The 20,917-nt window shown below is 43.5% G+C and overlaps 1 protein-coding gene across 9 annotated transcripts in view; it reads right to left on the reverse strand.

The window, feature by feature from the left end:
* RARB (retinoic acid receptor beta) overlaps nucleotides 1–20,917 on the reverse strand; it is a 337,201-nt gene that overhangs the window by 18,337 nt on the left and 297,947 nt on the right. For all 9 annotated transcript variants that reach the window (XM_069771329.1, XM_069771374.1, XM_069771318.1 and 6 more), the window contains one exon: nucleotides 6,454–6,614. In XM_069771329.1, coding sequence (XP_069627430.1) covers nucleotides 6,454–6,614 — 161 coding nt within the window. The remainder of the gene's footprint in view (nucleotides 1–6,453; nucleotides 6,615–20,917) is intronic.

Below are 20,917 nucleotides of genomic sequence, written 5' to 3' on the forward strand. Positions count from 1 at the left end.
CTTGATCCAGTGCTGTTTGGGATGCTGTCAGCATGATGGCCTCCCCACTATTTCATGAGCCACCAAGTTTAGTGTGCGTTGCAGCTGCCTTCAGCATCTGGGCAACCTCTTCATTGCAAGAGGAATTTTACCTGTAAAAATATGCTGGTAATAAATTTGCAAAAGGTGCTGAGCTGCAACCACAGAAAAACAAAGGCAGAGTTTCTCTCTTCCATGTCTCATCTGAGGTTGTTGACAAACCAAGAAAGAGAGAGGCATCTCCAAAAAAAGGCCCACCCACTCCAGATAGGTACTTAAGGCAGATTAAGGGAAAATCCCCTCAGATGGTGGCATTCTCCCCAGCTGCAAGGGAAGCCGATGTGATTAGGTGCCTTAGTCTTAGCTGGTTGAAGTTAAAATGTTAAATTAACTTTTAAAATAAAGTTAAATGAGAGGAGTCTCTACCTAAAAGTCTAACAGACACAGCAGATAAACAGCCATCGAAAAGCGTTCAATTTACACCCATCGCACTTTCTTGCAGGAAACAACTCTAGCGAGCCTGCCACCATCACTGCTGATGGCAAGGACGTCCACCTCCTCAGAAACCTCCGAAGCCCATCAGCTTATCAGCTTTCTTCGGTTCACAGGAAGGACACAGGGCCTGAAGAGGTCGACGAGGGGACGTGGGGCGAGCTCAGCTTGGCTGTGATGCTCTGCCACCCCCTCCCGGGGTTGTCTCTGCAGACGCCACGACCACCATCAGCCACGAAGGGAGAAGTCCTGATGGGTCCCAGAGGCACCACCAGCCCAATGTTCATCCTGACTTGTAATAGGGTGGAGGTTCGAGACGGTAATATTTACATTAGGCCCTTATTGCAAAAAATAAACGCTAACCACGCTGAACAGTTTGAAGGTGCATACGTGCTTTCCCCCACTCCCCCTCTTTTTAAGGGATAAGAAATTAACTTCATCATTTCTATTTGAATTTCTATTGTGGCAACTTCCTCTATTTTGTTTTATTTTTTTAAATGACAGAAGAAAAGATAGGAGAAAATGTCTTTATAATCCTAAACCTAAAGAATAGCCTTCAAAACGGTCCAAAACTAATGGGTTAACAGTCATTGTAATGCCCTTTGAAACATTTCTTTCGGCTACTGGAGTATGCATCCTTCAGATTTATTTTATTTCATCCTCAAGGACCTTGGTGAAATACAGTACATTGGAGGAAAAATAAGATCAAGATGTGCAGTCATTCAGGCTGTAATTAAATTTAATAGGCAGTTTATCCAGTTCATAGAAAGATGGCATAGCAGAGAGCTACACAAAGCAGAGCCTAAAGCAGGAAATCATTTTACAATAGGGTATCCATCTGGAAAAAAAGACGTTGCATGAAACCAGCAAGTGTGAACGAAATCTTCATCAGTATCATATGAGGTTACTTTATCATGCTGCAGTACCGGCAACGGGAAGTTTGACATGTCTTCTATTAAGAGTAATGCACGGCCGTCTTAACAAATGTAAATCTAACTCACTATTATGCAAACTGAAGAGAAGGGGCAGTTAATAAAATACAAAATAACCGGGTGTTTTATTACGCCGGGTGCCAGATCCCTCAGCGTTGGAGCTAATGTGGTTTACACGTTATCTTTGAGATGCTACAAATGGAAAGAGTTTTAACATTTTATTTGGTAATGAATGTAGTCGCAAGCATCACCGAAAATGGCTAGATTTTTAGCAGCATTTCTGAATATGTAAAACCAAACCTGACTCAATATCAATGTATAGGTTGAACAATAAAACACAGGGTTAATAAAATGCACATTAGAAACAGAAACTCTGATTAAATTTGCCTGGGGATCTCCTCTAACCATGCTGTGAAAAAGATGCAGACGCTATGACTTTTCCTGAATATTTTACTGAAACAGTTTTTTGGGTGTCTTTTCCAGGAGCAGTCTTGCATGTTTTTCAGGCCTTTGCACCAGTGCACATATGGTGGAACAATACTGTAATACACCCTAGTGGCATCTTTATCAGTGGAAAAGCCCAACCTTGCTATGAAATCCAATTAAACAGCCATTTTTGCCACATAAATTGATCCCATTTTTTCCATCATTTTTGTTTTTTCATTGCAGGCTGCTCTATCTCCACATTAACGATACAGGATGAGGTACTCACAGAAACATACACAGTAGCAGAATCCCTACCGTCTTTAAAATCCACTTTACAAAGGAAACAAGGCTCACAGGGGCACTCTGCCCTAATCAGGAACACTTGCTATGCCTCTTTAGTAAAAGCAGCAATGCACTCCAGCTCCAGCGAGTTCACCGAGGACCACAGCACACACCTCTGCTCAGTCCCAGCATCAGGAGATAGACAGATATGTATATAATATACATATACATTCCCCTGCAATGGCACAGAACAATAGCCGTGTAACTTCTAAGCCCAGCACTTACAAAGGACAAAATGCTGCCGAGATGCAAAACCTCTTTGCATCCATCCAGCCAAGAGCAACCTGGGAGAACCCGCAGCAAGGGTCCGCAGAGTCAAAATTATTTTCTGTTTTATCCTCCCTTTATCACAAGGCTGGATGTAACACAGCTGTAGACTTAAAAATAATACCACTCTCGAGGGACAAGCAGTATAGTTACACTCAATTATACTATAAAGTATGACATCTCCAGAGAAATTACTAAGGCACTCTCTCTTACCTGGATGACAGTAATAAAACAGATCTATTTATGATGGACTTTTGAAATCCATTACGTTTAAACAGCTTGCTGATTCTCATCATCGGCAGAACTATACTTGCCACTGCCCACCAAATGCAACTGTTAAAGTCAAATGACCCAGGGAATTTAATACAAGTCCTATTCTCCCATTATTTTAAGTGGACTTTTATTAACTATGCAAAGTATGGTAATTATTACAGATAGGGACACTTTTTCTTTTTAAAGAGCAGATGGATATAAAAAAAAGGTAATTGAAAATGCTTCTCCAAAACCGTTTTTGAACAGGTAAAAATACACAATGGAGGAAAAAATCACCATGTAACCCTTCCCTCTGGGAGATGCAGGCTGCAGTGCTCAAGAGCGAGAGGAGCCAGATACGCAAGCCAAATGTCTGAACAGAATTTTTTATGACTGTATCTCTGTAAGGTCTTTTTTCACTCTGCTCTCTTATACTTAAAACTCTTTGCTCTTTTTAGCAACAAACAAAATCATGTTTTAAATCAGCCGGAACGACCACGTAACCGAAGGCACACAGGGGCCACACTTGCAGAACAGTTTCTTCTGTCCACCGTCTCCATTGGTACGCAAGTGCAAAGCTCATGAAATTCAAGTGAATCCACATCGATTCAATACACTCACTTCTCACCTCTTGCTTAAAGAATTAAATAAAACCCTCTAAGGTTACAAAAGCAATCTGTATGCTCCGCAGCGTGAGCACGCCACGCTTCATGACTGCCAGCCTGCAGAACTGGGCATAAAAGCAGGACTGGTGGCAATCTTCTATGCGTACTAGCTTGTTACTATCAAGAAAAGTAGAGTGGCATAGGCTTCTAGCTCCCCTTGGACTCAGCATTTAGAAAAAGGGCTGCGTGCTCCTTTTTTGTGACTTCTGGTCTCTATTTCAAATGTCTCAAAAGGAAATATTGCGTGAGCCCTGCTGTTTGACCAGCAGCTGGTGGTGTTGTCCCAGCACTGAAGCTGTGCTCCTCCCACCAGCACACACACCTTCCTCCTCCTGGATCCTCGTGGATCCTCCGCTGCTGCAGAGAGGCTTCTCCCCTCTCCTGGGCCGATGGGCAGCTGGAGATGAGGATGACCCTTACTCCAGCCCCAGCAGTACTCTGTCCCTTCCACAGCTGGGCACACACAGCGTTCATAAAAATGAGCTCTTACCACTGAATTCCTACCTAAAAAGCTGGAGTGGTCACCAGACCTTAGCTAGATGAGAGATTTAAATACCCTGCATTCCACACAGAGACTATGAGAATGCACCAAGACAACAGCATTTAGCACCGTCGCTATTAGCTTTGACACAGCTGTTGAAGGAAGCTGTACTGCTCTCAAAGATTCAAGGTAAGCCAAAAATAACTATTTCAGTATCATTTTGTTATTGCAACTTGTACAGTACCAAACCATGACAAAGCAACAGAGACCTCAGCCACGTGCAGCTAACCGCTGTGGACTTCCAACCGGCCAACAATAAAAACAAGAAATCTCTTTCCCCAAGCTGGCCTGAGATACAAATGACCAATATCCAGCCTCAGAGAGAGTGCGGTCAGGTCGTGGTTACTCAGGACCCACAGACAGACCAGATTCATCCGTTCATTACTTGGATCCAGGTGCTTTCTGTAAGGGCTCTGAAATTCCAACAGGGACATAAAGTCACCATGGGGGTCAGCAGGAACCCGAGGACGAAGGCATCAGTGGGGAGTGCGATATGCAACAAGACCCTCTCCAATTTCATCCACTTGTATCATTTCAAGAGCTAAAATATTAATGATCCTTAAGCATCCGATACATAATGCAAGCATATAGGAGCCCAGGTTTTATCTTTCAACCCTCCAGGTTCTTTGGCAATTACCAGTACGAAGTACCGTCGCGCCAACTGCAGTGCACTCTTCAAACTCAGAGGTAACGCAAATGCACGTACCAACACGTTCATGTTGGGAGGTATACCGATATATTGTTATTTTGGTATAGCCAGGCCATTTGCAAGGCAGCCTGTGAGCAATAAACTCTGGCACGCATACCAGCCTGGCTACGCGTCCCAGCTGCGTACATATGATCACTTCTTCTCCAAGGCATAAACTCACTGTCTTTGAACTCAGAAGATTTTTTCACACTTGTTCAGAAGCGCTCTTGCGTTTGCAGCAGCGTGAGAGCCTGTTTGGAAGATTTTATTCACTCCAAGACAAGGATGCAACTGCACGTGCTGAGAGGAGGGGTGGAGGGCATTAACCCAGGAATTTCCTTGAAAAGACACACTATGAGTCCCACCGCCTCCAGCTTTGCCTTCCGTTATGTCACCAGCTGGCTGCTTTCGAGCTTCCAGCCTCGCACGCTGCGCTAGTCCCTGGGGTCTGCCTGTGCAACATTTACCAGCACGCCTACGCTGACTGTTGTGACTACATCTCACCCAAGCAGGGCTAGCACCAGAGAAGCATGCAGAGGACAGGCACCTTCCCCAGTACTAACCATTTTATGTCGGTCTCAAAACTAAATGTGAAAAATGTTTGTGAAAATACTTTCAGCAACGTGAAAAACATGCTTTTTTCTAACATCACACCATATACGTTTGCTTTTCTTGCACTTAAATACAAAGTCTTACACCTAGACCTGAGAGTTTTGAACCTCGCACTTTGTAAATAGATGAGTATGCCATAAAATAGCACCCCGCTCGCTAAAACAGTCGATACTAATGCCACACAGGGATTTGCCTAGATCACTCTCTGAGAAATTTAACGTTTGTTTCAGGCGCAGAGCATTTACTCAAAACAGAGAGCAATCCAGGGAGAGAGGTATTTCACCTGGTGTCCGGGGCTTGGTCCCAGACCTCCAGCTGGGGCTGGAGGGCAAGGACCGTGGAGGCAGGTGTCTCCTTGCCCCAGCCATGCCACTCCTGAACTCCTGGTCTCGGCAGCGACCTTCTGCACATCCCTCTGAAACAGCCAGTGATGTTACAACCGACAGCAAGACCAGACCCAGCAAAGTCATACCTCTACCGACAAGACTCTAAAGATTACCTAACAGTTATTTTTTAGCATCACTTTTATTACTGCATTTGCAAACTTGACATTGAATTTTCTCTCTGAAATCAATAAATATCACTGACCTTCCCTGTATTTACCAACATATATATGTATAGAAAAAAATTATTTCCCTCACTCATCCTCCTGAGAAATTCCCACAGTACTGAACTTGATGGGTGGCTGATTTTTAATTTCTAGAAGCAGCAGAAGTTTTTGCTGCTTTGTGGTATTTTAGCAGACTGGAAGAGGAATAAACTGCAAATAAGCATTTTGGAAACCAGTTTATTTAGACATTTCATATTTTCCTTGACCTTGGTAGCTTTGGGACTGTCACCAGTAATCCAGCAGCATTTAAGAACTCTCTACACCTGCAAAGTTGTAATCCGCTGACGCACAAGCAGAGATCAAGTCTTTGGAAGCCAACAAATTTCTAATGAATGATGGCATGTAATTGACTCGTGGACTCCAAGCTTGTCTCTTGCCTGGATTAATCCTTCAGACAGTCTCTCACAATACTGCTAAGTAATGCTTACAGTTAAGTGCAATATCTCTTCTTCAGCGTGCATTTGCACGCATACCTGTGTTTTTTCATGGCTAAGGAGGTGCAAGGAGCGCATCCACTCCTGCATCTATTTGAAATGCCTGAAGCCTCCAATGCAAAACTCGCGTCATCCAGGCATATCCAGAATGTATGTGTCACAAACCATACTCACTGTAGTGTATTTTCCCAGCTGGCAGAGCGAGGGGAAGGTTTCCTGGTGAGCTTTTCGGATCTTCTCAGTGAGATCATCCAACTCTGCTGTCATTTCATAGTTTTCTGTGGACTCTTGCTTTGAAGGTTCCTTCTTCTTTTTGTTCCTATCATTTCTGACGGCTGTAGAAAAAGCAGAGACACAGATCACATGTCGTTACTCAGATCACCCCATGTTGCTTTTGCTGCTCTACTTCAAAACACTGCAAAATGCTTTTATTTCAAACATAAATTATTTTAAGTGAAGATAAAAATGTTACACACACAGACAATACTAACACAAGCTTAATTACTTAACTGTAAGAATTAAATTTAATGGATAATAATGAAACCAAACCTTCATAGGTGTTTGTTGTGGACATGCCATTGCACTCCCATAGTATCTATCTTCCAAGACAGTCTACTGCAACTTCACCTGCACTGTGTCTCAGTAACTTTTGGTGCGATTTTTTTTATTGTATCACTACAGCTGCACATGGTGAATGGCAAAGTCCTCTGCAGTAATGCAGTTGGTATTTTACTGGATGTGAACAACACTAAAAAAAGACAGCAACTGTCTCTCTTCTTAAATTTCTCAGTATGGAAGATAAAAAACCCCATACTAATACAAACTCCACCAAGCAGAAGTCATTTAAAGGGAAAGTTAAATGTGAAAACAGTAAATGAAAGAAGATGAAACACATTAAACTCAAGATCTGAAGATCAAAGGAGAAGCACAAACACTTGAAAGAGTAAAAATGGCAGTGAAACTATCTAAAGTTGCTTGCCATCTGCTCCTGCACTCTGATCAGCCTTCTACCTTCCCCCGGCCGTGGGGGATTACTGGAAATAAGCATTGTGCAGCACTCATGCTGTAACTGATTTCCCACATATTTGTGTTTTGTAATAAAATATGACAGCTGCTCCATCACCATGCTACTCTTTGTTCTTTTAATGAAAATAGCTTAATTTTACAAAGCATGCCCAGGAGATAAGTCTATGTCCACAGTATTGCCAGTACTTGTGAATTTTATCAAGAGGCTTGTTGTTAGCTAAAGCTAACGTCTTAAGCATAACCAGATGCATAAGGCTTTACAACAAAGCCAAGCAAAATCAATCCCTCTCCCCAAAGACTCCATGTCAATATTAAACACCCTGAAGACTAAATATTATTGGACAAGTAAAACCAATCCTCACATTCACTCATGTTCAAAACCTCGTGATATTTAAAACAAGGTCCTAAACTCCTGAGGGTGTGGTGGTGGGTTTGGCACACGTGAGGATGGCCAGGAATTTTGGATGGCCAAAGATCTGCTGATCCTCATTTGCACTGTCCCACCCCAGAAAGCACATCTATCTGTGCCATAGGGAGGGAAGCACAGCAAAATGGGCAGATGCCCAAAGTCACCTCCATGCCAGCTGTTTTCCCCTGTAGGTTCCCCAGACCCATCTCCACGCCTTCTGTGGTTGCTTCCTACATGCCTGTGAACCACAAATGATCATAAAAAGCAGACGAATGGTGAACATTTCGGAAGGAAGAAGAGGTGTCAATCCAGTCTCACTTACAGTATCTGTTCAAGAACGAATGACTCACAGTTGCATTCATTTACCTCTGGGTGTCCTTTCTGAGACAAAATGAAGAACAACACAGGAAAATGGTAGGGTGGGAAAGCAAAGTCAGGGGCATCTACAGAAATAATGTAATATGTGTAACAGAAAACAAGGGGTAGATGCAGTGAATACTGATGCTCTTTCATGAGGCCATTAGGCACATACTCCATGAGATTAACTGCTCTGGTTTTCTCACTAAAGGTTTGACTTTGCAACTGAGAGAACTCCAACCCCAATCCAGCCGATATTTTAAGGATGAACTTGACTTTAACTGTGTGAACAGACCCGCGCTGAAGTCAGCTACGTGCTTTGCTGGATCAGGGCTGGGACACTGAGCACCCCACCAGACTAAAGCCTAACCTCAAACACCATCAGTTCTGGTGTCTGGAGTAACAGAGACTCAAAGGAGGCCAGGAAGGGTGGACTGAAAAAGTACCTTCTTGTGAAGGTTCAATGCTACCAGTGTAGTCAGGTTTAGGGGGGGTGGGTTGGATCCCCCCCACTTCCTTTTACAAATATTTCCCTAAAGCTAATGCTCTGATCTGTTCGCTGGACCCCAGGGCAGAGTGCAAGTACGGTCTCTTGCACTGAAAAAACATCCAGGACCAACACGTACGTCTCGAGTGCTCCAAACTGCCACCACACTCCAGAAGTAAATCCTAATCACTGCTGTACTTGGGAGATAAAAGAGCCCCTTAGAAAATTATGTAAACTCCTACACAACCGCAAAGAGCAATAAGCCTTTGTAATAAAGCCCCATTTATTTATAGCTCTGTGAGCTGATTGACAGATTTGCCAAACAGGCAGCCTCAGCAACTATTTGTCTCAATGGCTTTGAACTCCTTGTGGAAGACAAACACGTTATTTAGGTCAGGCTTCGGAGCAGCTGCCAAGAGCTCCCAGAGACCAGGAGATAACTCCGGCAGGAACTGCACCACGCTCCTGTGCTACCCTGGCACAGTTTCCCCTGCAGCTGTACCTGAAGTCCCTTCCCCTCCAAAGGCCACCACCGGGACAGCTGCTGGTCAGTCCACATCGCCAAATCTTTCTTTTTGGGCGCAAATCACTAAAGAGTACGAAAGGGAGAAGTAACATGTTCTGAAAACTAGGAACACTTTGTTCACCATTACCTTTTTTCTACGATTCTGACAGCCTTTATAATAAAATGATAATAGCCTTTATAATAAAATGATAATAGCCTTTATAATAAAATGATAAAACCCAAATAACATTTATCTTCTTGCTTTTTGTATACTTTTTACATTTCCTACATTTGCCTTCGCTAAGGCTGCATCAGACATGGCAGTATTTCTATATTCTCTGTAAGATAACACAATAAAGTACTGACATACAACACCAGGCTCCAAAAATACAAAGAATTTCAGTAACGTTGAACTATTAGGCAGATTTAACTACAACTATAATTCCACAAAAAAAAAAAAAAAGAGAGAGAGAGAAAAAGATTAAGACAATACTATGTTTAAAAGAGTTAAATAAAAACATACAAACATACACATTTACCCAGTAAATTTAAAAGCCATCACTGCTCTGGGAACAGGAACCGTCACACCGCATGTGGGAAGGGTTTCGGATTACAGCTTATGCTTATATTACATAAATCACACCTTTTTGTATCTTGATCTTTACATGCATGTGATCACATCAATCCCCGATGCAATTCCACTGCCTTTTAATGATGATACGCCAGTGATGAATCCGTGTCACAGTTAATGCCACCGTAGAAAACTCAGGTTATGAATTTCATTACTTGTGCACTAAATACTGACTTGATGGCTGCATTGTTTAGGAGCTTCCGACAGGGGACAGTATGGAAGCTCTCTTGCCCCGTGAGAAACACTGGAAGTCGAAAAGACTAAGAGAAAACAAGTAAGGTGGTGGTGTGGAGGAAGAGAATGAAAAAAGGTGTGTCTTGATATGTGAGGAAGCCACGTCTCGGCACTGCTTGGATGGCTGAGCGACGCACACCCACGCCTGAGCATGTCTGCTCCAATCCATCTTCCCATGACAGCTTCCCTGTCCCCTCAACACACACGCCAGGACTTGCACTTCCACACCCAGAAACCCCCAGGCAGCCGCGGCAGGGTTCGTAAGCTGGCGAAAGTACTTTCTGTTGCCTTAGCTTTAAGGACCGGCCCCTACCCTCAATGTTCATCCCCCTAACCTGGTGGTAGAGGGGCTGAACATCGTCTCTTGCCCCATCCAGTCTGTTCTCCTCACCCCAGGTTTGCCATCGCTTTCCTTAGCCTCAGACACATCTGCCCGCTTCTGCTGGAAGCGATGGGCAGGGCCCAAAAGCTGCAGGGAGGAAGGATGCATTTTTCAAGAAAAGCAGGGACTGCTGTAGATGAAACTAAGTGTAGGAAAGACACAAACAGCTTCTCTTGGAGGACCCCAGTGCTCTCATTTAACAACCACGCAGCAATTCTCCTGCTTGAGCGGGATCATTTCAAGCATGTTGTAATGCTGGGAATCGTCCAGTCTTAAACGCAAGCCCCTCAGGTCCACCAAACTTAGTCACCGCTTGGCCTGAGAAGAGTCTGGGATCTGGCCCAAGAGATTTAGGCAGTTTCTAGATAATCAGGTAAAATGATGGATAGCGAGTGTTCGTACTCCCCTTTGTCAAAGGTGGCACAAATGTCTCTGGGGAGAAGAACCGGCAGTTCGCAATGCTGTTTTTCCAATTACTTGCACAACCTGTGCTTCCCCAGATGCCCAGAAGATTCTTAGACAGCACCTTTCATATATTATAATGATTAATCAGCTATAAATTCATGACTTGAAACGCTATCATTGCAGTTTTGCTTCTCGGAGATCCCTGTGACCTTTGAAGAACTCTGTGTACTAGTTAACTGGTTTTGGTCCTGCAGTGACAACTACTAGTGTTTCCAGTTAGCTCGCATTCCTGTAAAACCACACTTCTCTTGTCCCTAAATATTTTGGAAGTTACTAGTTAAGCTAACAAATCTCAAAAGCACCATAAAGCACACACAGCAAGTCAGTAATTGCACAGCACTGGGTGCAAGGTAGGTTTTCAAAGACTCCTTTTGTTTGCGAACGCTGATGAGAAGAGAAATCAAAGGTGAGCTGAGGCAGGACGGCCGCAGACCTGCCAACTCTCCCCTCCAGGCAGAGGCTGGCTCTCCCGCCCCTCGGGAAGCCATCTATCCCTTGCCGAACGCCAGGCAGGTTGGGCTGCCCAACATCGGCGGCAAATGGTGCCACACGCGGGCGGTGGGGCCGACGCTCAGCACTGGACCCAGGTCTTCCAGGAGCACCAAGCTGCTTGCTAGGGTGGAAACCCGCAAGTCTTGCACAGCTCCTTTACACCCTGACTTCTCCAATCCCGGCAGCAGCTGCTAAAAATTCCTAATTCTGTCAGAAGGTAGCCGCTGTGGACACTTTCAGTCAAATATGCAAAACGCTTACTTACTGCCACTGCCAAGTTTGATCCACCAGGATAAATGCCCCACGCGTCACCCTTCTCCCCATCACCCTTCAACAGACTGTGCTCATGGTAACGAATGGCGATCTGTAAGGACGTCTTTCGCAACAGTCACCTTGGAAAACCTCGAACCAAGGGAGACTCAGCACACCCCCGATGCTGCTGCTGCTGCACCAGGCTCTCCAACGCCATGGACAGAGCCAGCACCCACCCACGTCACACGCAGCTCCCACGGGCGGGAGCTGGTGGAAGCGGGCACAGAGATGAGGGAGCTCAAGGAGGCTGGTTTTCCCGGCTCCAACGTAAGAAAAAGAACAAAATAACCACTTTGAAAGCAACACAATCGCGCTTGACAAACTGACGCGCCACCAATTCAGAATGGTAAGACTCCTGCTCACATCTTAGCAGCAATGCAATCGCAAGCCAAACACAGCATTGAAATATGCAGAACACCAGGTAGTTATAAACAGATTGGTTTTCCTAGGTCATGATTTCCAGATGAAAGAATGTTTTCTTTTTGGCAAAACTGCTCAGGCTTTAAAAAGAACAGGAAACTATGTTAAAACAAATTCCCATGCCAAAACCGAGCTTTGACATACGGAGAACGATTGGAGGCAAAGCACGTTTCAAACACAAACCTCTCATTTCTAATGGGCAAAGCCAATAACAAGTACACAGTCATGTAAGGGGCTTCAAGTACAAAACTTGAACACACACTGAAACCTGCATATTTTGTAGCTGATTCAGAGAAATCAACCATGTCAGCTGTCGGGTACAATTGCCACAAGAAAACATCTCGAATTAAGTGAGATAGTATCTCCCTACAGACACGTATCAAAATTAACAGGAGCACACAGAAACAATCATGAAGAAATTTCATAAGCACCTGGCGCGCTATCATTTTTCCCCAGGCACAGAGCGAGCATGTATATTACAGAATTCAAGCCTGCCCCTGGTTTCCTATTGAGAAATAATGTTCAGCTATGGCAAACGCACCCTGACCAATGCTCCAGGAACCTCAGTTCAACAACAGGGGAAAACACCACAAATCCAGGGGACATCATCCTGTCAGCTGCCTTCACGTATGCTGGCTCTTCTAGCCACTGGTGGTACTTTTTTTTTTTTTTTTTTGAGGAAGGTGAATCTGAACTCTGCCTTGCAGCTTTGTATTATTCATTACATAATTGCTATGTTTTATTAGAAATATGATCTATTATAACCTTGAATATGGTAGCTTAAATGACATTGAAAATTAGATTATTCTGATTATTAGAGAAGTGAGAAAGGTACTAAACATTTGTAAGGCTGATAATCAATCAGTGTATCCATCTGAGTGCAATAAAAATCAATCAGGAGCTAGTGCGTTTAAATCTAATTTTTTAAGCATGACATTTTCTTCTGAGTTTCTTTTTTAAATGTCACCCTCTTCTACAACGGTGATTGATTTTATCCCCAGGGACAGTTAACTCCAACTGTTTTATTCATTGCACTGAGCTCTTGTATCCACAGTCTTTTCTAAGTATCAAATTAATGACAACAATAATATTTTCATCAAAACGTGAAATTCAGAAATACACATTAATGGAATCAAAACAGCAAGAAGCACGATAGTACATTTAAATTGGTTCAAATACCAGCAGCCTTTTAACTAGCAAGCAGTGTATTTTAATGCAGAAAATGGTGGAATTCTGTGTCCCTCCAGTTCTCTTTTTTCCCCCCATAAAAGAGAAGGCCAAGGATTTGCTTGTTTAAAACATAATTCATTTAGAAATGTTTCAGTAGTGAACAATGAATCACTAGCTACAGGGAGTCCGTGAGTGATTACCTATGCCTCCAAAATAACCTTATTAGGCTATTGTAAGTATAGGGGAGACCTTTGATACGTATAGCCTAAGGGCCTCTATTTTTCCATTCATGCACAGGGGATTTATATGGTTATATCCTATTAAAACCGACGAAAGCAACACATCTCCCATTTATGTATGAGGATAACTGCGGGGTTAATATATCAGGAACTGAGTTATAAGAACAGGTTTCATTATATGAATGAATGATACAAATGGATGCTCTACAGCTTTATTTAACTGGCCTGAAACTTGATCTGTGGTTTCAAGGATTCTATCAGCCTGAAAATTTTATTTTTGACATGAAATTTGGCACCTGCTATTGTCACATCCCTGAAATATTAGTAGATGGAATGAGCAAAAAAGGAGTTTCTAGTCCGTTGAAGAAAAACAGTACTCACTGAACTCAGACGTGGGACTGAAACTGGAAAGCCAGTGCAGAACAACAGGCTGAGAAAAATACCCCTTGAAGACAGTTGAAAGGTATGGCTTTGGTATTCTTTTTTTTAATTGATTTTAAATTATTATTTTTATTATTTCACTTTACTGTCATTTAAGAGAAAAGCTTTTTTCCTCTTTTTTATTTTAAGACATCCAGAAGCAAAACCAGTAGCTATCACACTTGGAATATCTAGAGCTGGCAATCCAAGACCCAAAAACTCTGCTGAAGGGAAAAAAAATTGTTCTAGAGGCGGATTTGGCTTGAATGTTGCAGAAGGCTCCATAAAGCACTTCAGCAAGGAAAAAAAATCCCCAAAGTCCATAAGCTGTTTCCAGGTGTATGAATATACAGCTAATGCTTACCTGTATATTGACTATAGTATTTCAGGACCGGTTCAAGTTGTGCAGAACATGCCAAACATGGTAACAAAATCAGGACTTCAGAAATACAAATGAAACTCCCTCCACCCACCCCTAAAACCAGGTCCTAAGAACAACTGCGAAATTAAGAGGTTGCAAAAAACCAGAAGGACAGAAAACAAGTGGAACAAAACTAGAAGAAAATGCGTTTTGCGGCATGTGGGTGTGGGCAGGCAGAAGAGACAGCAAGAGGAGCAGCTGAGTCAGAGCCAGGATGTACAGGGCACAGCACCTCTACCAGGGGCTGAACCGAAAGCAGACTCCTTGGTCTCCCTTACCATCTCCCTACGTACTGCAGCCAAAGTAGGCGGAAAGACGCGATTATGCATTTAATGATAAACTGTTTAAATGGCATTTGCCCTGTGATTTCCATTTTCAGAGTGCTTTAACGTCATCAACTAATTGCCAGTGTGAAATAGAATAATCTACACACTCTTAGCAGCTGACACTTAAAGAGCCACTGAAGGTTGTTAGCATTAACAATTGCAGGCAGAATAAATCACTAATGTTTCCTGTGAAGGCCCACCAACATATCTGCAATGGAAATAGCCTAGCCATACCCATTGACTATGACAAAATTTACTCACTGATATGTTTCCATCTGTATTTCACATAGGCATCACCTCAAGTTACTTAATATAGCCAGAAATTCCCATCTGCAAGATGGAGCATCTCTATAGGCAGGTCCCACAATGTCCCTGTGCATCTTGCGCTGCTGTTGAATTAATCTACACATCTGTCATTCCCTCTTCATTCATGCCCTTCCCCATCTCTCTCAGTATTCTGTATGAAATCAGTTGCTTCCTTACTCTAAACGTAAACCCAGCAATTTTTATTAAGATCTGCCATGCCATCTGCAACAGGTCTGCAGAGTAATAGCATCACCCGGTGGATATTGCCAGTTGTCCCTTTCCCTGCTCAGTGCAGGAATAGGAAGGAGCTTTGGGAATCAATCACTCCATCCAGGGAGGTTTCCCAAACTCACAGGGCTTCTGCTGGTAACCCACTGTGGAGTGTCAGCCTACGGCAGAATCCCCATGAAACTAAACCCCTCAGGGACACGAAGTATTGTGCTTACTATCTACTGTTTCGGCTGCCAAAATCCCAGTGGATTGACTAGTAACTTCTGTGGCAGTCTAGATAAAATTCTGCATACAGCTGGTTAAACTGAAATACTCTGGGGAAGAGGAGGACGGCTTTTCTGGAATTGCAGTGTCTTAACACATTAGCTAAAAATACACAAGACCACAAACACAATGTGATTATTCTTTCTCTTCCTCACCGCTGAAGTGACCAAGCACATATACAGCAGTTTAAAACACTTCTAAATACTCAGCCTGAAATTTCTATTAAGCTATAGTGCATTTGTTTTACCATAGGCTGGGTAAAGAAAAAATCCCTAAATTTCAAACTCTGAACTTTCAGTCAGAAATCACTAAGAGGCCATTAAATCTGTCTCATCTGATTTCAGCTGTTGAAGTGCCCTTTTGAGCTACCTTCTCAAAGCAACTGCCCTTTTGAGCTAGAATCTTGAAGCCTGGTATACTAACTCTTTATGGGTAACTGATTACAGGTAAAAATATCCTGAACCTGACCTTTCTCTTCAGGGTCACCAAAAGGTAAATCAGTCTACTCATCTACAGATCTTACATTAATTTCTCTTAGGAGACAGTCATGGTAGTACGATGCCTCACAACCAGGAGAAGCTGGGGTTATCCAAAGTCATCAATTCAATTTGTTGGGCATTATCCAGGACTGTTGATGGCCAGGGAAGTGCACGGCTATAAACTAAGACCAGACACTGCACTCTATTCCTGCCCGCTGCCTGGCCTGACTGTAGCACTTCGTACACTTCAACCTGCTGCGGCTATTTTATTTCTCATCCTAACATGCACAGAGCAAAAGAACATGACTTGCTTTTTACTTAAGTGAAAAGCTACCTACCAAGACAAATTGCAACCTCTTTCTTGACAATGCCATTAACAGACTCCTTCAACAAAAAAACTTTCCACGATAAGCACATTCATTCAATGTAATGAATGAGTCTCAGCCACAGGACAAGTTCTGATTACGTACGATAAAACTGACTTTATGGGACAGCAAATGGAAGGGCTACAAAAAATAAGGAGGTGAGCTGGAAGACCCCTTCCCTTTGCCCACGCGTGGCCGCTCAGTACCCAGGGCAACGGCTCCCCAGAAGGAAGAACAGAAGTTCAGGAGCAATACCAAGACGGCACACCACCTGCATTTCTCCCTTTTATTATGGCTGGTTTCATGCAGTGAAAGCAGTTTGGCTTTCCCCAAACAGGGTTCAATCCTATGTTATTCACCAGAATTAAAAAAACCAGCCCAACTTATCACCACTGCTGGTTTTGTCTTGCAGTGGTGCTACTCCAGTGATCACAGCAGAGTCTTATTAGTGTAAAACTACAGTAGCGTAGTGGGAGATCAGGTCTAATATCTGTATCTGCAGATGGATAACACCGCATTCATACCTAAGTTTCATTTCTTTGTTTTGCCCCCAAGGCTAAATTTCACATTTGTACCTCCTGGTGCCTTGTGCAATTGTGTAAAGGTGCATCTAGCGAGAGAGCTGCCAACTGACAACACATCTGAAGAGGCTTGCGTGCGCGGTGTACTTCATCAAGCACAAAGAACACATTGCCTCCTGCAACCGTAAATTGAGCTCATGAAGGCGGAGGAACAGTTGTTCCCAGCGCGTTTTAAGAAAGGGAGCCGCAGTCTTGAATCGCAGCGTTAGCCTGCGTTACAGCCTCGGCAGCTTGCAGCCCTGGCCTCCCACTAGGCCAGGGATAATAAAAGCAAAGAAATAGCTCAGCTTCTATTTACCTATTCCTCTGAAGCTAACATGGAAAACACGCCATTATGAACTTACACAAATTCCTTCCTAAGGACAAAGGCTTGTTGATACTCCTACTACCAAAAAGAAAAATAAATAAAATTAAGAGCAGGAGGTTATTTTCAGCTCTCAAGGTGCCGGGGCTGGCCCCCGAAGTGGTGGGCTGGGGACACACAGAGTCTGCGGCCCCACAGCCATGCTCAACCTCCCTGCCCGGGCTCCCCTCCCGGCTGGCTGGAGCTGCCCTCGAACAACCTGCTCCGCCAGAAGAGGCAGCCCAGGAGCAAGAGAAGGAAAGAACTGTATTACTTAACCAGGTGGACCTAAAAGCACCAGAAGATCAGCCAAAAAAGTTTACCACTTAAGCCTCACTCCGATGTGCGGTCCAACGCAGCTGGTGGGCATGCATCTGCACCTGCCAGTGGGCTTGGTCTGCAGCTGGGTCAGACTTTTTAATTAACAGTGCCTGTCATTAAAACTGTTTTGCCATAATACTAAAAGAAAGGATTCATCAAACAGTAAAATAACATGCTCAAACAATACTACTGCATCTCACTGCATTTTAGTGTGTTGTTTACTTCCTTTCTTTTCCCAAAAGCTGAGCAATCAGAATAAACAATCTGCAAATTTGTTGTTGGGGTGGAGTACTTTTTTTTTTTTTTTTTGAGATTACGTCGTCCTTTTTTCACAAACTGTAACCTAAGGAGAAAGAAAAGAAGGAGGTCAGAGGACTTCTTTTTTCTTTCCATATGCAGGATTTCGGGAAGGCCATGAGGAGCCAGCCAGCAGGCTCCAGGAGTGCCAGGCTGGCAATGTCACCAGATTCCTGTAAAAGCCCTGCTGAAGCTGGCTGCTGACACAGGCAAACAAGATTATTTATTCACTTTCAGCTTTAGCATCCCACTGCCCAGCCCGAAACGCTACACTGGCGAGCTGAAGCACTTGAGATGCTCTGCCTCCCAGGTTCTCCTTCGGGCAGGACGTCCCTTTCCGCCTGTGCATGGCATAACTCGGCACTGAGCCCCAGCGGGGCTTAACCTGCAGCAGTCGAAGCCCCAGCTCACGCCCAGGATCTCTGTGCCTGGGATAGCAGCAGGCTTTACACATGACTCTTCAAAGCAAAAAGTGCTTGGGAGACAAAGGCTATTGCTTGTGTGTTTAATAAACACTGCTCCATCCATAATTCACGTGTAGAAATACTGCTTTTCATCTATTAATGCAGGCTCTCCGGACATCCGTACTCTTGCTTTATGTAGTGGCAGAAGCATCATGGCATTACGGGGTTGAATTCCCTTAACACACCTGCAGCAACCTCAGCTGTTTCAGCACTCACGTTATGACATGAATCACTCCACAAGCCTGCACCTAATTATCAGACTGTCTATTTTGATATATTTTATCTTTTATGTACAATGCCAAAGAAGTTTTTTAAAATACATTCCAACTACTCTTTCATTTAAAAAAAAATAATGCTTTCTTGTCTGGGACTTAAGTTCTGAAATAGCAGGCATAAGTGGACCAGATTATTCAAAAAAGAAGGCGTGCTAGTAACTACAGGACTGGCTTAAAGAGCTTAATTCTGCCAGACAGGGTCAAGCAGCATCAAATGCTGATTTCTCCATAAGATCTTTTAAATATCCCCAGTAAAGCCAGCGCATAACCTTTTTACATTAAGCGCTTTCGCAGTGCACCAGACCAGCCTGATGTAGTGATCATACAAGGAGCAAAGCAGACAGATACTTGTTTCCAGGAAACAGCAAGATACTAAAAAAAGCAGCCTTTTTATTGTTGATTTGAAATCAAAGTGTTTATAGAGGCCTCTGCAACTTCCAGCACAAGACTTACTGCACACAAGGGAGTTCATTTTGAGAAGGCAAACAGGCAGCAGGTCATCACAGAGTTAACTCAATAAAATAATAATTTCTACTTGGATAAACTGACCTAGTTTTCCCAGACTTCTCTATGAAAACAAAGGATGCAGCTTGGACGTGAGATGACGTCTGAAAGGGAAGCTAAGGGCTGGGCAAGAAGTCTGAATTCAACACACAGCTGGTCCTTAACTAAATGAGGGCGCTAGTCCCCATTTGACATTACAAAAGACTACCCAGCTGAGGATTAACTGGCATTACTAGTGGTTTCTATCCCCATCTTGTCTTATTGATGCCGATGACAAATCTTTCATGTCCTTCAACATGTGGGATTGGGCCCTGAGCTCATCGTACGCAGGTTCGGTACCTCCTTCCAGCTACGATGGTCTTCTCCACGACTATGGCAAGTGCCTGATGCAAGACGTGCTTACAGAAGGCTGTTTATGAGGTCCTCGCGATATTGTTCCTGGGCTACAACCTCCATGGGAAGCACTGGCTGAAAACTCAGATTTCCAAAAGCAGAGCTTTATTCAGTTCCTGAAAGAGCCGATGAACACCCAACTCCCCAACCAGCTGCAGGACTGCCCCAGAGCCCCAGGCCATGCAGCAGACACGGCGCAGGCAAGTCCGCCAGGGCCTGGGGTGTACGGTGGGGAGGGCAGAAACCGACAAGGATCCTTGATGGCCCCCCTCATAATTCACCCCGAGATTTTGCAAATCTGAACGCAACACGATGCCGACAACTCTGCATTTTGGGATTCAACCCAGTGTTATTTTTCAGCGAAGCTCTGTTGTGCTGGAACACCTCCAACCAGCTCAAGTTAAACAATCTGCCCAGAGAAAATGCTCGATGAAGGGGAAACATAAAAGTATGCACAGAAAGAGGCCTGACTCCCTCTCTTTTCTAATCCATCACACAGCATTAGAGATTAAATACTCATTAAAAACATATATAATAAACTGTTAAGACAGGATATCTAGTGATTCCTCTTAATTGCCTTATTCTTCCCACACCCTGGTTTCTAGAGAATATTTTTAAATGTTCCTCCTCCATTACTGCAAGGCCCATTTACCATAGGGTTATCTCCCCACCCTGTCCCCCCAGCCAAGAAAGAAGACCCCAAAACTCATGGGGGTTAATACTGCGTACCCTGTGGGAGGCAGCTGATGTATCTGTATGGTTTTATATATGTTCACACCTTGCCATGCTTAAATTCTACTAGGAAAAATGTTCCTAATAAACATATGAAATAGCTGTAACTGACTTGGAAAACAACAGGAGAAGTTGCCAAGAGAAAACTTTGACTCTCTCTTTAAGACAAGCAGCATTTAAGCCTTCTGCGGAATTAAAGTAATAAAATATTTCTGCTTATCCTCTTCTCTCCCCGTGTACTTTTCACTTTATTATGGGACAGGGCTGAATATAACAGGGTTTCTTTTTCTTAATAACAACTATCCTCTTGCTCTTATTTGATCTCTTTTTTATTATTTGCACTACTCTTCAATTTAAAATTATTTTCTGGATGTTCTGATTTAGTAGCAGCATTAACCTGAAAAGGCATCCAAAGAGGGGAAAAAAAAAAGTGTGCATTGAGGTTCTCTTCCAAATTACAGAAAGGGGCAAATGGACCATCCTCCTTGTAGAAAAATGCCATCAAAAGGCTCTTCTGAACTAACAGTTCTCCATGTCACTTGTTACAGGGATCTGGATCGTATGGGTTTGATCCCTGAGCTCCTGAATGGGATAACCAGACAGCATGGCACTGTACAACGTGGGCTACAACACCAAACATACACTGAGCTCTGGACTTCCACACCCATCTTCATGAGACATCTAATCTGAAATACAAGAGCCCTGGCTTGCTCCCTGCCCAAAAGAGGCAGACCAATATTGTCAGAGGAACTCAAGCTTCACTAAATCTAATGCTCCATCTTCCAGT

The sequence above is a fragment of the Haliaeetus albicilla genome, chromosome 2 (genome assembly GCF_947461875.1).
Source record: "Haliaeetus albicilla chromosome 2, bHalAlb1.1, whole genome shotgun sequence".
NCBI classification, from domain to species: Eukaryota; Metazoa; Chordata; class Aves; order Accipitriformes; family Accipitridae; genus Haliaeetus; species Haliaeetus albicilla.